Source organism: Meleagris gallopavo, chromosome Z, assembly GCF_000146605.3.
Source record: "Meleagris gallopavo isolate NT-WF06-2002-E0010 breed Aviagen turkey brand Nicholas breeding stock chromosome Z, Turkey_5.1, whole genome shotgun sequence".
In the NCBI taxonomy this organism is placed as follows: domain Eukaryota; kingdom Metazoa; phylum Chordata; class Aves; order Galliformes; family Phasianidae; genus Meleagris; species Meleagris gallopavo.
In genome coordinates this window covers 33,372,329-33,388,105 of record NC_015041.2, presented here as the reverse complement: position 1 = coordinate 33,388,105, position 15,777 = coordinate 33,372,329, and the positions used below count along the sequence as shown (strand labels likewise).

Below are 15,777 nucleotides of genomic sequence, written 5' to 3'. Positions count from 1 at the left end.
AGAAGAGCCTATGGAGACCTCTTGGGTCTGCCCTCATCAGATTTGTAAAAACTGAGCAAAAACAGCTAAACCCAGCCTTCATCTGCTCCTGCTAAAATCTGTTTACTCTCCAGTGCAGAACTGAACTTCTTAAGAATCTGCAACATTAATTATTTTGTCAAATGGCTGCACTTGAAACAGGCAATAAAATTAATGTTACTGGGAATGTAATGACCTGTCTTGCCTGCAAAGTATATCTGTTCTGCCTTTTAAAGTGAGAGTTAAATCTTCTTTCCACGTAACAGTTAGAAGGCTAGGGAATAAAATTAGTAGGGAAAATATTTTTAATGAAGCATAGGAGAGATACAGTGTATCCTGAAGCACAGGGAAGATGGAAATTGCTAACCATAAAACTATATTTAAATATGAACTACACAAGTCTTGGCACTTCCCTGACTGTTTTCTATTTCCTACTTCATCCTCTGGGCTAAGAAGGAAGTTATTTATATGTAATGTTGTATACTTCATGAAAAAAATAGAGAAGGGATTGCAAATTAAGCTGGACTTTAGTCCACTAGCTAAAAGCTGCTGCAAGTACACGTTCATATTTCAACAAAGAAACCATCCTGAAGCTAGAGTTTCTTGCATATATGTCCATTCATCTTTTCTCTTTTTAAAAAAATCTAGTATTTCATGCTAATTCTGGCGTAAAATTTCCTTCAGATGATCTCCCACACTGCCAGGCTGACCTCATCCTTGTTTCTGGATGTGGTTCCATGGTAAACTATTTGAAGAACAAAAAGCTACAACTGGCTTCAGATCACATCTAGATTTCTGTTTTGAGCCTGGAAGCCTCATCATAGTTAATGCACTTAGTTATACATCCTGCTCTATATCTACTTCTGCTTTATAGATGTACAACTCAGGCAAAAGCAACATTCAGTTGATTAGTTAAATGAAAATAAATTACTGAACCAGTTTTACTACAGACACAGGGTACACATTCATGTAAGCTGATTATGTTTAATAAACTGATTAGCATTGAAAAATACTCTCTGTTTTTTTATAATGGGAAAAAAAACCAGAATGTTCTTCTACAAATTAGACTTTTTTTCCTTAATACGTAAGTATAACATTCTTTCTTGAAGACGAGAATTATGCAAAATTTAAGTCAAGAATTTAGTTTAAAGTGAGGAGATATTATTTTGTGCTTAGTCCGCATCACTTAACCATAAATGGAAAAAGTGGGCAAAGCACTTCCATTTTCTTGAGTGTGCAAACAAACAGCAAAGTCTGTCTATGTAGCTACTTTGTGCAGGCAGTACATTTATTTGCATAGTATAATGATTAGGATCTGGTCAACACTGAAAACAGAATTGCATAGAGGATGTAGTGAGGTCTCCAGATAGGAGAACCACCAAGTTCATGAGCAATTCTACTTGGTATGGTAGTGAAGGTAATGCACTTGGGTCCATTAAGCTGTGTGGAAAATCAGTTTTCAGAGCGCAGTGTGTAGAAATCATTGTTTTATATAGCTGCATCTAAAATAAAATAAAAATTATTAAATAAAAAAGATCTCATGTATAGGAGCAAATATCAGTATTATATGAACTTAGCAGCATCTGTGTCAAACTGTCTTTAACACAAGTGAAAACTTTTCTGAAACATCCTCTAAATGGCTTCTTCTAGTCATTCAGTGCTTAACTGCTGTTAACTTCTTCGTAAAAGGCAACTTTTGTCCTAGTATAGCAGTCAGTGTAGCAAATGTTATCCAGCCATCACAGTTAAGATGGGCTCCAAATCAAGCCACAGATATGAACATTAAATTATACAACCACTTAACACTATTTTTATGTTGCTGACATGGACTTAAAGAAAAATAATGTTATTACACTAGCAGTAACACAGAAGTATCTATCATGCATTGCCCTCATTTGGCTGGGGCAGAGTTGCTTTATTTCATTGTAGTTGGTGCAGTGTTAGTTTGGATTTATTACGGAAATAGTGGTGACATTTGATATGTTGATATTTTAGTTGTTGCTTCTCAGTCCTTCACACTGTCAGTGAAGGGCAGGGGGTGCCCTGGCAGCTAGGAGGGAACACAGCAGCAAGCACAGCTGACCCAAGCTGACCAGAGAATTTTTTTCTACCATATGGCACCACACTCAGCAATAAAAGCTGAGGAAGAAAAGGAGAGGGGAGGAGGGGAACAAGAGTTGAGACATTTGGAGTGACAGTGTTTGTCTTCCCAAGAAACTATAATGTGCAATGAGTCCTGCTTTCCCAGAAGTGGTGAACATCTGCCTGCTGATAGGAAGTTGCAAATGATTTTCTTATTTTGCTTTGTTTGCACAAGCAGATTTTGCCTTTCCAGTTAAAGTATTTTTATCTCCACTCATGAGTTTTCTCACTTTTACTCTTCTGATTCTCTTCTCCACACCACCTGGTGAGAGAGAGCTCTGTGGAACTCAGCTGCCTGCTGGGTTAAAACTCAATGTGTATGCAGAAAGGTACCCTACAAGAGTACAAACTTTTCCTTTTTATATCTCAGAAGACAAGTGAGTCTCTACTAAACTACAGTTCAGCAAAAAGATTAGATTTATGAAATCCATATGCTAGAGGTTTTTTTCATTTAACTTTTGTTAAGTTTCAAGATATTGTTGGTACATGTATTTTAGTCTCTATTGTTGAAGGAAATTACAGAATGCCAGATTGGTTGAGGCTAGCAGGGCCCTCTGGGTCCTCTGGTCCAAATCCTGCTCAAGCAGGGACATCCACAACCAGGCCATGTTCAAGCAGCTTCTGGAGATCTCCAAGGGGGAAACTCCCCAGTCTTTGAGCAGCCTGTACCAGTGCTCCATCACCCTGACAGTACAGAAGTGCCACCTGGTGCTCGGAGAGAGCCTCCTGTTTTCCAGTTTGTCCTCACATCCTCTTATGCTGGTACTGAGCACCACAGAAAAGAGATTGGTTCTATCCTCTCTTCACATCCTCTCATCAGATAATTACAGACACTGGTATGGGGGGAGCCTCCTCTTCTCCAGGGCTGAACAGCTCCAGCTCCCTGTTCATAGAAGAGATGTTCCAGTCCTGTCATCATCTCCTTGGCCCTTCAACATACTCTCTCCAGCACATTAATGTCTCTCGTATGTGGAGCCTAGAAGAGGAACGAGCATTCCAGGCACCTTCCTTGGCCTCCTAGTGAGACTCTTCCTGAGGCAGCTTAGCATATCATCAGCCTTCATGGCTGCAAGAGCATGTTCCTAGCTTATATTAGTCTGGTCACAGAGATAAGGAGAAGATTACAGTGTTTTTCAGCAGGTTGTCCAGTTTGGAAAACTGGAAAACTAAAACCAGCACAAGAATATCATATCTAATTTAAATTTTAAAGTACTAGAGTGAACTGCAAAGAATAACAGCAGGCAGGTTCTAGGAAATTGGTGTCACTAGGAAGATTGCAAAGTAACAAAGCTTAGCTTATTAGCAGCTAGGCTTGAAATGCAGCCTCTCTTGGAATGGTAACAGGATGCTAAACTGGAATCTCCCTAACATAATGTGAGTAATACTGGAACCTGGGACAATGAAATTAAGAAGAGAAATTAAGATCTATCTAATACAACCTGGGATTTGGCAAACTCAAAGGAAATGATTCCTTATTAAGGAGTTAAGGACTCTCCTTGATAATTCTGTAATTCTGCAATAAACATCACCAGAGCCTTGCAATCTACTTTCTCCTCTATAAAAAGGTCCTTCCTTTTCAAACTCATTTATCTTGAATTATCTTGCCCCATCTACTGAAGTAATTTAAGCATTTTCAGCATCAGTTTGAAGGAGAGGATGTAAACTGTCAGTTCTCAGAGATCTTCTGACTGATGAGATACTATTTGCATTTGTTCAGCTTCTGCAATGGTTTGTGCTTTTAAATAATTACTGTCTGACTCAAGAAAGTTGAAGTTGTATAAAATGTGGCTCCATGTGGAGTTTCTTGTGGAATTGAAAGTTGAAATTGTTTAGTTGTATGAGATTTGGCTCCATATGGAGTACTTACAGAACTGAAACTGAATTGGCCACCTTCCCTGATTAGATGCAGTCCTCTGCAAATTTCCAATATATATATAATACTTGCTATTTAACCTTCTCATTAACAAAATGTTTACCATACTGTTGCTTTTAGCAAAACTGCAAGTAGTCCTGACATATTTTTTGTTCCTTTGTTCCTTTTCTGTTTTAAACCTACAGCTAGGCAGCAGGATGTTAGATCTCTGTGGGATTTTCTATGAAAAATAGCTAGAAATAGAAATATTGGGGAAAAACCTAAATTAACTTCTGTAGAGAAGTAAAAAATTGATAGACTGAGAAAGAAATGTACTATTCTTCATGAGTTTTTGATTAAGTTAAATGTGCCATGACTTTACCTACATTAGGGAAATTATCTGAGAAGATAGATACAGAGAGCTTATGGGTTAGGGTTAAAGAGAAGTCAGGGAAGGAGATATCTTAGTGGGAGTCTGCTACAGACTGCATGGTCAAGAGGACCAAGTGTATAAGGCCTGTTATAAACATATACGAGCAGCTTCACATTCACAAAATATATCCCTCATAGTGGATGTCAACCATCTTGATATCTGTTGGAGGGGCAACACAGCAGTGCACCAGAAATCAAAGAGGCTCCCGGATTGTGTTAATGACAGCTTCCTCTTCCATGTGTATAGGAATCCATGAGAAAAGGTGCTACTCTGGACCTTGTCCTCACCAACAAGGAGGGGCTAGTTAGTAATGTGAGACTCCAAGTCAGCCTTGGCCGCAGTGATCAAGAAATGGTGGAGTTCAAGATTCTTAGGGCATCAAAGAGAATGTGCAACAAACTTCCTACTTTGATGAAGGAAAGAGAGGCCCAAGAAAGCTGGTCAGTATTCAAGAACTGTCTCTTCCAAGCCCAGAAGCAGTGCACCCTGAGAAAAAGGAAGGCAGGCAAGAATGCCAGGAGGCCTCCATGAATCAACAGGTTGTTCCTGGTCTTACTTAAGCTCAAAAAGAAAGTCTATAGGGAGTGGAAGCAGAGAAGGGTTACTTGAAAGGACTACAAAGTTGTCCAAATAGCTAGGAATAAGATTAGGAAAGCTAAAATCCAGAAAGAATTAAATCTAGCCACGGACGTAAAGGGCAATAGGAAGAAATTCTGTAAGTATATCAGCTACAGAAGTAAGACCACGGAAGATGTAAGCAGAAGCAAACTAGAAACCAAGTCACAAGTGATATGGAAAAAACTGGGGTGCTCACTGACTTCTTTGCCTCAGTCTTCGCTGGCAAGGGCTCTAGCCACACTGCCCAAGCTGCAGAAAGAAAAGGTAAAAACTTGGAGAAGGAAAATCTATCTGCTGTAAGTGAAGATCAGGTTCGAGATCATCTAAAGAATGTGAAGGTACACAAGTCCATGGGAACTTATGAGATCCATCCATGGGTTCTGAAGGAACTGGCGGATGAAATTGCCAAGCTGCTATCAATCATATTTGATGGGTCATGGCAGTCTGGTGAAGTTCTCACTGTTTGGAAAAAGAGAAATATTACCTCATTTTTCAGGAAGGGAAAAATAAAGAAGATATAAGGAACCTCAGGCCAATCAGTCTCACTACTGTGCCTAGCAAGATCACAGAACAGATCATCCTGAAAGCCCTACGTGGACTTTTCTATGGGCACATGGAAAATAAAGATGAGGTGGTAACCAACATGGTGTCACCAAGAGCAAGTCATGCCTAACAAACTCAGTGACCTTTATGATGAAGTTACAGTGTCAGTGTATAAAGGAAGAGCAACTGATGTTCTCTACTTGGACTTTTGATACTGTCCTGCACAACATCCTGGCCAACAAACTGGAGAAAGATATATTTGATGGATGCACCACATGCTGAATAAGGAATTGGCTGGATGGCTGCACTCAGAGAGTTGTGGTCATGGCTCAATGTCCAAGTGGAAGCTGGTGAGGAGTGGCGTTCCTCAGGAATCAGTGCTGATACCAGTATTATTTAACATCTTCATAGGCGACATGGACAGTGGGATCAAGTGCTCCCTCAGCAACTTTGCAGATGACACCAAGCTGACTAGTGCAGTTCACATACTATCCAGAGTGACCTGGGCAGGCTTGAGAGGTGGACCCATGCCAAGCTCATGAAGCTCACTTAGGCCAAGTGCAAGGTCCTGCACCTAGGTTGGGGCAGTCACAAACACAGATACAGGTTAGGAAGAGAATGTCTTGATAGCAGCCTGAGGAGAAGGATTTGAGAGTGCTGGTGATGAAAGTTTCAATGTGAGCTGGCAATGTGTACTTGTAGCCCACAGGGGCAACTGTATCCTAGGCTGCATCAAGAGAAGTGTGACCAGCAGGTTGAGGGAGGTGTTTCTGCCCCTCTGCTCTGCTCTCATGAGATCCCGCCTAAAGTACTGCATCAGGTTCTGGGACCCCAAGAAGGACATGGAGCTGTTGCAGCAGGTCTAGAGAAGACCCTCAAAGATGATCAGAGGGCTGGAGCACCTCCCCTACAAGGACTCTTCAGCATAGAGAAGGCTCTGGGGGGACCATATAGTGGCCTTCCAGTATCTGAAGGGAGCCTACAGGGAAGCTCCCTACAGGAAAGCTTTTTTAAGGGCATCTAGCAACAGGACAAGGGAAAATGGTTTTAAACTGGAAGAGGGTAGATAATAGTAGGAAGACATTCTTTACTGTGAGAACGATGAGATACTGGAACAGGTTGCCCACAGAGGTTGTGAGTGCTACCACTCTGGAAGTATTGAAGGCCAGGTTGGATGGGGCTTTGAGCAATCTGGTCTAGAGGGAGGTGTCCCTGCCTATAGGTGGGGGGTTGGAACCACATGACCGTAAAGGTCCCTTCTAACTCAAACCATTCTATGATTCTATGATTCTATGATAAAATGAAAATTTTCAGTAAAAAAAGTCTCAAGTAGATAACTAACACTGTGGAACTACCTGTGCCACGGGAGTCTCCTGAGCACAAAATATACATGAAAAGTAAATGTAAATTTTGAGAATATAATAATAATCTCCAGAGAAGGTTGAGGATTAATATCAGTTTAAGATTTCCTTGTAGACGCGAAGTCAGGTAGCGGCGTGACTGTAATAAAACTGTGAACAAGGATATATGTAGTACACAAATAACAAAAACAAAAATAAGTCTGTTTTGAGCTTCAAGTTTTCCATTTCCCATGTATCTTTACTCATTTACAAACACTCAATTCAGATGATTAATCAGATCATTAACCAGAAATGTGATTAACTTTTGAATGTCCAGTTTCCTTATGGCATTCTGAAATCTTCAAGCCAGCTTTATGTTAAATATCATTACACTCCTTTAAGTTCACAGTCAGCTTTCAGAGAGAAGAGGAAGAAGAAATACTGATTTTCATGCTAAGAAATAGAAGATACTCCAAATAATCCATCTCCGTAAGAAAAAACTCCCAAGTGACAGCAAAGAACAGATACGGATTATTATTCCAACACATCCAAAGCTGTAAGTAAATTAATGGGCTTATAATTGCTAGTAAGAAAAAATCCTCTCAAATTTGCTTCAGGACTTCAGTGAAAACTACTCCACAAGGCAGTGGAGTAAGTTACCTTTCCTAACTACACGAACTCCATGAATGTAGAAGAGCTGATTTTGAAGCCTCGTGCTGTTACCTTTACCACAAGCTCCTTCAGCCTTTGACCTTTAAATTGCTTGTGACAATAGGAAACTGCCAACCTTCTGTAATGGAGAGGATCAGTATTAACTGGACCAGTGCTTTTTAAAGTGATGTTCCCCTATCATTTGAAGATTCACAAAGGGTATCTTCCAGCAGAGTTCTCTGGTGTGCTATCAGACTTGCGTCAGTTAACCCAAGGAGAAACGCTGAGTTTCATGTAAGGATGGATTAGCAGTGCAGCAGTATGGTACCTCATAAAGTTGTTCCTCTGTCATAGATACTTCAACCATCCCTAACTCTGCCCTAGAACTTCTAAGATTATGTTTTTCTGTTAACCTTTTTTTTTTACTATTTTCAATTTTTAGCTTTTCCAGCTTTACAAAGTAGCTTTTTAAAAACAATAATCTGCTTAGCAAATCAATATACGTGACTTTATATCAATTTTCTTTTGAAATTGATTTTTCTTTTGGAAAAAAATCCTGTTTCAAGTTGTCTAAAACTATTTCTGCTTGTCTCTGCCACCGGAGTTCAAAGTACAGCATTGTAAACACTGTCCGGAAATACTTACCTTCAGCTTACCTCTGTCTCAAGAAACACCGGATCCATAGCCTGTTATTTCTTACTGTACTTTGCATTTTTGTTACATTTCAGTGGCTTCATTAAAAGACAACAACTGAAATCTTTAATTGATGGACATAGGCTGCATGCTTAAAATATTTAAGATGAACAGCATGTAACCAAAATGATTGCAAGGTCACTTTACTTTTGTCCTTGGTATAACACTCAAGCTCAGGAGCATCAAGCTATCTTCACAAACTAGAATTCAAGAGGGAATGTCCTTAATTGTAGAGGGTGTTAAGATGGTGGACTAATTAAGTTTAAACATTTAATGTCACCTCAGTTGCTTTAACCAAATTACTTTTCAGGCAAATGGTCTTTTCAGAGTTGAATTCAGTAAAGTGGGTTTTATCATAGTAAAATACTGTAGTAACTTGAAAATATCCACATGGAGTGATTGTCTAAGAATTAGATAAAGGACAGTTTAAATATTTACAGAAAACAGGGACTAAGCATTTGACTGTTGATGAAAATTTACAGGTTTGAAGAAGCCCCAAATAAATCAGAATTTCTGTCCCTGGACAGCACAGCATTTCAAACTGAGACTTAGCCACTTTTCAACAGAAAGGCATATGTAATTCATGGGAAAGTATTTGAATATGGAATTAGGAGCTTGACAACTACCATTTTGCAATTCTTATTTTACAGACCTGCAGCCGGCCTTCCTTGTACCTGCAATGACACTTTGGAGAAAAGTAAGGGTGGAAAGTAGGTTTGTATAAATAGTAAGATACTGTTGCATTTCACTCTGGCTGTAATATGAGTTTTGTCTTTTTCAAATTTATATATATATATATATTTGTAAATATATATATATATTTATATATATTTATATATATATATGAAAACTGCTATGTAGACAATAAATCATTTATTTTCACAGTGAGTTTTATTTCACAAGATGAGCAGATAGTTGCATGAGAAAAATGAAATTCTAAAAAAATTAGCAGTAACTTTTGTTGAAGAAATGTGCTACAGCATTAACTGCCTTCTGATGTGTCTCTCCCTCAGGATACTCCAGTAAGGACTTTACAAAGACAGCATGTGGGGGGATCCAACTTGTACTTCTGACATTAGCCTTCCCCTGCAGCACCCAGATACTCCTGAAGGTGAACAAGCCAGTCTTCTGGCAGCAGTTAAATCTAAATACATGAGTATAACATACAAACGTTAAATCCGATCCCACAATTAACTTTCAGGATGAAAAGTCACAGAAGACATCAGATTAGAGTTAACATAAAATCAGCTTTCAAACTTCTGACAGGCAAGCAGTAATTCTCCATGAAACAGGGATTTTAACCTTGTGGACTTCATTTATGCAAAAAGAAGACCCATTTCACAGACATAGGAAACTTCTTCCTAATCCTCCCTTTTTACATGTCTTTGCTTGCATTGTGCAACTGCACATTAATCAAAAGTACTCAGCCTAACACGGGGCCTGAAGGTGCTGCAAATGAGCTAGCAAAAATTACCAGCTGATAAAAAGTGAAGCAGGACAGTTTCTGCCTATTGAGTCCTGCTCAATAATTCTTCTAATGAAAGCTGAGAGGAAAACTTGGTGGCTTTTTCTTCTTCCCCTCTAGAATTTTCAACTCTGAGTTCACAAAAAAAAATGAAGTATCGCTTTTGAGCTGACCACAGTATTTTACATGACTGGAACACATGATTTAACACTTCAACGGTTTAGAACTGAAATGCTTTAACTCTTCTGTCAAAGGAAACTATTCATAGATCACTATTTGTGCAATGTCTCAGCCTTCTGTTCTGGTCAATCTAAAGCAGCTTTCTTTGGCATGTGTTTGTTTGAAAACCATTACCTGTATTTTCTTCTTTCTAGGATAACAATATGAAGATCTGTTTCAATGTATCTTAGAACTGTAATCTTAGTTCTCTAGACTAACTTTAAAATCCAGTGATTTTCTTTTATCCCCCATCTTTCACTCCTTTCGTTGTTGTGTCAAAGTGTCAAAGACTATGTGGTCTTGGACTGAATCTGTCAAAGCTGTGAACAGGGAAGTTAGTAACAAATTTACAAAAACTGCACTGCAAATACATGCCACACTCCCTTCCCATCAGGGCAAAGACATATCCCTTAGTCGGGTGCAATCTTTGGTTGCAGCTATTTGAGCAATCTAAATTAGTATTTATTAAATTCTATAGAAAAGCTTGAAACTGGCTCAATCTTAGCTCTTTTAATTCACAGGAAGAAACCATACTTTTAAAAAAAAGTTTATTCAGATACCTCTCATGAAGATACCTGCAGTATATTCAATATACATCTTCCCTCATTCCTTCAAAAACACTTAAGCTTTGAGGTAATTTAGGACAAAATAAGAGCACTTAAAAAATAAAAGCAAGAGATCAGTAAACAAATTGTAGGCAGGATAAATAGAAAAATATTCAGTCTTCCTTTCATTACAGACAGTTTCAATAAAATGCTCTTCAAAAAGCAAAATAATCAAGTCACTAAGCTGAAAATTAAGTGTATTTCTCAAGCAAAACTGACTTAAGCAATTATTACACCTGAGTTTACATTTCAGGAATAGCGCCCGTAACAGTACAAAAGAAAGAGCATCCGGGGCAGATCTCGATCTTCCTATCCCTTATACTCAGAGGGACAGGAAAAAAAAAATAAGAATACTCAAACCTACAAATTTGTATGCTGGCTCCATGTGGGCAGAATATGGTCACTCTCTACAGCAGCATCTCCATTCATGCCTGTCTGACTGCATAAAGGAACCTATTCCTGCAGAAGCTTTGGGGAATGGGTTAGCATGGGTGTCCTTCTGTCCCAGAGGGACCTTTTACGTTTGAAGAGTATCATTCCAGAGATGCAAGGCACTTGCTGGGAAGGTCTGAGATGAAAACTGTGCATTTGGAAGACTGTTCCTCTGTCCATTCAATAGATAAGAGAGGTAAGGCTATGCCACACATCCCCTGTCAGATAATTCCAAAGGAACTCTGATCTAAAATGTGACATCTTCTGATACGCAGGAAGATTATTACTTTGGAAAGCATTACTTTGTTCTCACTTATATGCTAAATTGGAAGACTGCAGTACTCTAAGTAAGATAATTTTATAGTTGTAAAGATATGCTTTGGGAATGAAATAAGAACATAGGTTGTAGTTCTCTAGGCTGAATGAAAAAAACTAATCAGAATCTTCATCATCAAGGTATTCCTCTGCATTACTTAATGTTCGAGCTGTACCTGGAAAAAAACAGAGCTTTCTTTTAGTGTGAGATAAAAATTAGACAAAGCCTCAAATACAACAACAAAACAAAACAAGCCCCCCACTGATTTGCAGTGTTTGACAATTAGTATATGAGAAAGATGATTCCTGTATCATTTAGTTATGCTAGCACTATATGGATGTTGGGACTGAAGATCTGTATCTCAAACATGGAGTTCTTCAGCAAGGTCTGCAGTGACGTCACAGTCCTTAATTTAGTAACTAAGCCAGTTCACAAACCTTCTAGTCTGTTCTCAGTGACTCTCAGGAGCCATCTTCTGGCTCCTTAGAAGATGTACAGCAGAGCTGCCGCTAATTTTATTTTCTGTATGTATTATCTTTAAAGTGTGAACAAAAGGATGACTGAGTTGACAGACAAGTCTCCACAGTTTTCTTCCAAATGCTTAGTCAGCTGCCAAAACTGAACACATTCCATCTATTGTCTTCTCTTTCCTCTTTTTTTTTTTTTTTTGTTTGTTTTTTCCAAGTGTATCTTAGATCTCATTTCTTAGGATATACTTTAACAGTTATGACACATGAATGTGCACGTTTATACACAAAACAACACATTTGAGTGGTGATAAAATAACCTTTCAAAGAGCAAATAAAATATTTTATTGATGGACTGTGACATAAGCTGTACTTGAACAGGAACAGATTTGAAAATGGGGACATGTAAACTACTGCAACAGGACTGAAATTTTGAAAAAGATCCTTTTTCAAACTGACAGACGCTTGAAACGCTAAAATGTAGAATCAAGAGTCACAGAAAAAAAGAAATTAATATAAATGACTAGGATAATACAGAGTAAGAGAAAAGTACATGGTCCAGTGCTGTCAGAGATTATAAAAGACCAAACTAAGAGAGAGAAATAAGTAAGGAAGCTAAAATGGACTGCAGTTAAAACTGATATCAGCTCTCATAATAAGGCAAACTTGAAAACACAGTGTGAGAGTATCAGAGCCTGCCAGAAGAAGTGCAAAGGATTAAAAACTAGCCAGCTATGAAACAAAAATAATTGAGGAGTGATGCAAATGCAACAGAAGTAGGTAGTATCTCTACAGCCAAGAAACACAACATTAATTCAATTATTTTGGATATTAGAACTGAGAATACTCCCATTATCAGATGTGTTCCTAACAGACAGGAAAAAATGAAGTCAATGCTCCTAACAGGATTAGTTATCATTAGAAAAAAAATATTTGTATTGAAACAGAAAAGCTTGCTCCTAGTTATAACTGCTTTCTTCCAAGTCAGAACTGATGTCAATTTTGTCTAACACTTTCTAAAAAACTGATTGCTATTTTTGCCACAACTGATCATCAGCCTTCTAAAGCTCTCTTCAACTGTTCCATCATTTATCCACAAGTCTGTATACCTTCGGTTTTCATGCCTTCCATACAGTGGTACAGTTGCTAGACTGCATATCCCAATTCAGTCCTTGTTCAGCTTTTTAAAGTGGCCTTGTATCTCCTTTTTGGGATTTGTTGTTGTTGTTTTCTGTTTGTTTAGTTTGTTTTTAAACAGTCAGTATGCTATTAGAAGGGATGAACACAAGTGAGAGGCATTGAGACTATTCTGATAAATAATCTGTAAACTGTAAGCATTTTTTCTTTATTTCTCTATTGGAGAATTAAATTGGTGAAATACAGGAATAAGAAATTTAAAAAAGAGCAAAAAGAAAACAAAAGAGAAGTTTCTGTTGATGTTGGCTTAGTTTGGAGTAACAGGTGTGATTAAGAAGGCACAAACCATATTGTTTCATACCCTGTTTCTTACAGTGTAGCACTCTTAAAGGAAGTTTGTTTCCATCCTTGCTTTTCTTCTGAATAGCCCCTACTATTTCTACAACAAACTCCTCTGACTCTTGCTGACAAAAGATGGCATTTTGCAGGGAGTCAGCAACACTGGATGTTATGAAGCACAGGCCTCTATCACAGCTCTGCTGAACTATCCCATTCAGATAGACCCTTCCAAACAAACTCTTATCCTACGTATCTCCAAAGTAGTTATTACAATTATCAACATGTTGATATTTAGTTTAAATTGTAAGCGTCCTCAAAAGATGAAAAACATATTGGAAGAAAAATCAGAAATACCTGCAGTCTGTTTCTTCTTAAGAAGTGAAGCACAAGCTGCATTGGTTGCCATGTCTAAAGCCAGTTTCTTCTCATTGTTCTTCAGATCTGTTCTTGCCCCTTTATAACAGAAAATTCTCATCATGACTTATTGTCCAGGTACATCTTAAGCAATGGTATTATGAGAAGATTTTCAGTAGCATGGGTGAAGCAACTCAGAGTAATGGACAAGGAAATCTCATCTGTGGACTGATGTGAAGCAGACTAAAAGCTAAGAATGTTCTTCCATAAGCTACAATTGGTTGGGGAAATTGTTGGCTGTTTTCCTTCCCATTTCAGGAAGCAAAAGGAATTGCTGTCCTAGGGTTAAGTTCCTAATTTTGTCTATAAGGTAGGATAAAATGTATCTGGAGCAGATAAAATGTCTATTTCTCAAACAGCTGCCAAGTTTTCTGCAAGGCTTATACAATCAGGCAGGCAAGCTGGCTAGGGACTGTACCTGAGTTATAGGAAAGGAGTTTAAAAAACACACATTAATAAATATTTAGGAAGCTATTCTGCCATACAGATTGTTGAAATCTTGGTGAAGATCTTTACCCTTTGCCAGCAGCATCTCTACAATATCTGCATAACCTTTCCATGCAGCAGCATGCAAAGCTGTGTCTCCCAATTTGTTCTGTGGAGTTAGAGGGAAAAGCAACAGGATTAAAACACAGCAAAAAAAACTTCTGGCTTATACCAATGGATGAATAGCATCACATCTTTAGTGTAAGGGTCCTACCTGCTGGTTCAACTCTAGGTTTGCTTGGGTAAACAGAACATCCACTATATCTGCAGAGAACAAAGAAAAATAGGAGTTTAGTGGAAACAAACAGTGCTTATTTGCATACAGGGTATAGATCTTAGTTAATATTCAATGAAAGAAAGATCCAATCAGTTAATGAAAATCTCTAACAGCCAGAAAACATTGAGAAAACAACCATTAGTCACCATGAAACACTACAACAAAATATACAACACTTTTTTTTGGTCTGTCCCTCCTACCACTCTGCTTCTAACAGTTACAGTGATTAGAATGACCCCTCCAATAGCAGAACAAAATACATAGCACTTGACAGATCTGAACTTCACTTTAATTCTCCAAAAAAAAAAACAGAATAGCATAAGAAAATCCTGGCTTTATTATTCAGCACAGCAACTTTATCAATCTGTAAAACAAACAAGTCAAGAAAATCAGGAGTTGGTTATTTTAAATTAATTCTTTCATACCCTTGTGACCTCCATGGCATGCCCAATACAGAGCTGTATTTCCAGCTTTGTCTAAGCCATTGACCCCAACTCGGTTATCCAAACACTCTCTCAACCAGCTTAGGTTGCCTGAAAAAAAATTCCATTTTACTGATTATTTTTCTTTAAGAAGTTAACAGAATAATTATAAGCACTCAGTTTTCTCTGTTCTGTTGAATAAACAAGGTGAAAAAATTATTACCAGAAAGAGTTACAACTTGTAAAGCAATCAGTTTAGTTCATAACAAACATTTCTTACTCCAATCCCAGGAGATTTTCAGGTACCTGTACTGTTAAGTGAATAACACCAGCCATTTTTGCTGTGCATACAATCACGTCATATTTAGTGGCAATTCTACCAGGCTGTAAACCAGCTTCTGAAAGCTGCAACACTTCACTAGATAGTTAGCTCAAAACACCAGGGAACCAAACAGACAAAATATCCTTATCCTAGATATATTTGTTATTTTAGCACAAAACAAACTGTCTTTTAGCATTAGCATTACACAACTGAAATCCAAATCACACTTACCTCGCTTGGCAGCTTCATGTAGGGGGTTATCAATAGACTCTGCTTGTTCTGCCACTGAAATAAAACAGATAATAAATTCTACTAAGTCTGAAACAGGATATTTGATATCTGCACAGAAATAAAGCTTTTTCTTAGTTCTGGAAGTGCCAGTAATACATGTTCAATCTGAATGTGAACAGAGACTTGTGAATGATAAGACTAGACTATCAGTGTCCAACCTTTTGGTTGCATAATACATAAGTAACATACATACATAAGTAACAAAACTTTTTATATATATAAACACTTTTTCGATGTATACATAATGTATATGTATATATTATAACATTATAAATATATAAAATAACATATATAT

At 37.9% G+C, this 15,777-nt stretch overlaps 1 protein-coding gene across 1 annotated transcript; it reads right to left on the bottom strand.

Annotated features, from left to right (window-relative positions):
* Positions 1–9,162: 9,162 nt before the first annotated feature.
* Positions 9,163–15,582, bottom strand: OSTF1 (osteoclast stimulating factor 1; the record flags this gene model as incomplete). The annotated part of the gene is made up of 6 exons (XM_010725755.2): positions 9,163–11,502; positions 13,625–13,723; positions 14,201–14,279; positions 14,385–14,434; positions 14,873–14,980; positions 15,423–15,582. Coding segments are annotated over 6 exons (555 nt in total), but the record flags the coding sequence as incomplete, so codon positions are not given.
* Between the last annotated feature and the right edge of the window lie 195 nt (positions 15,583–15,777).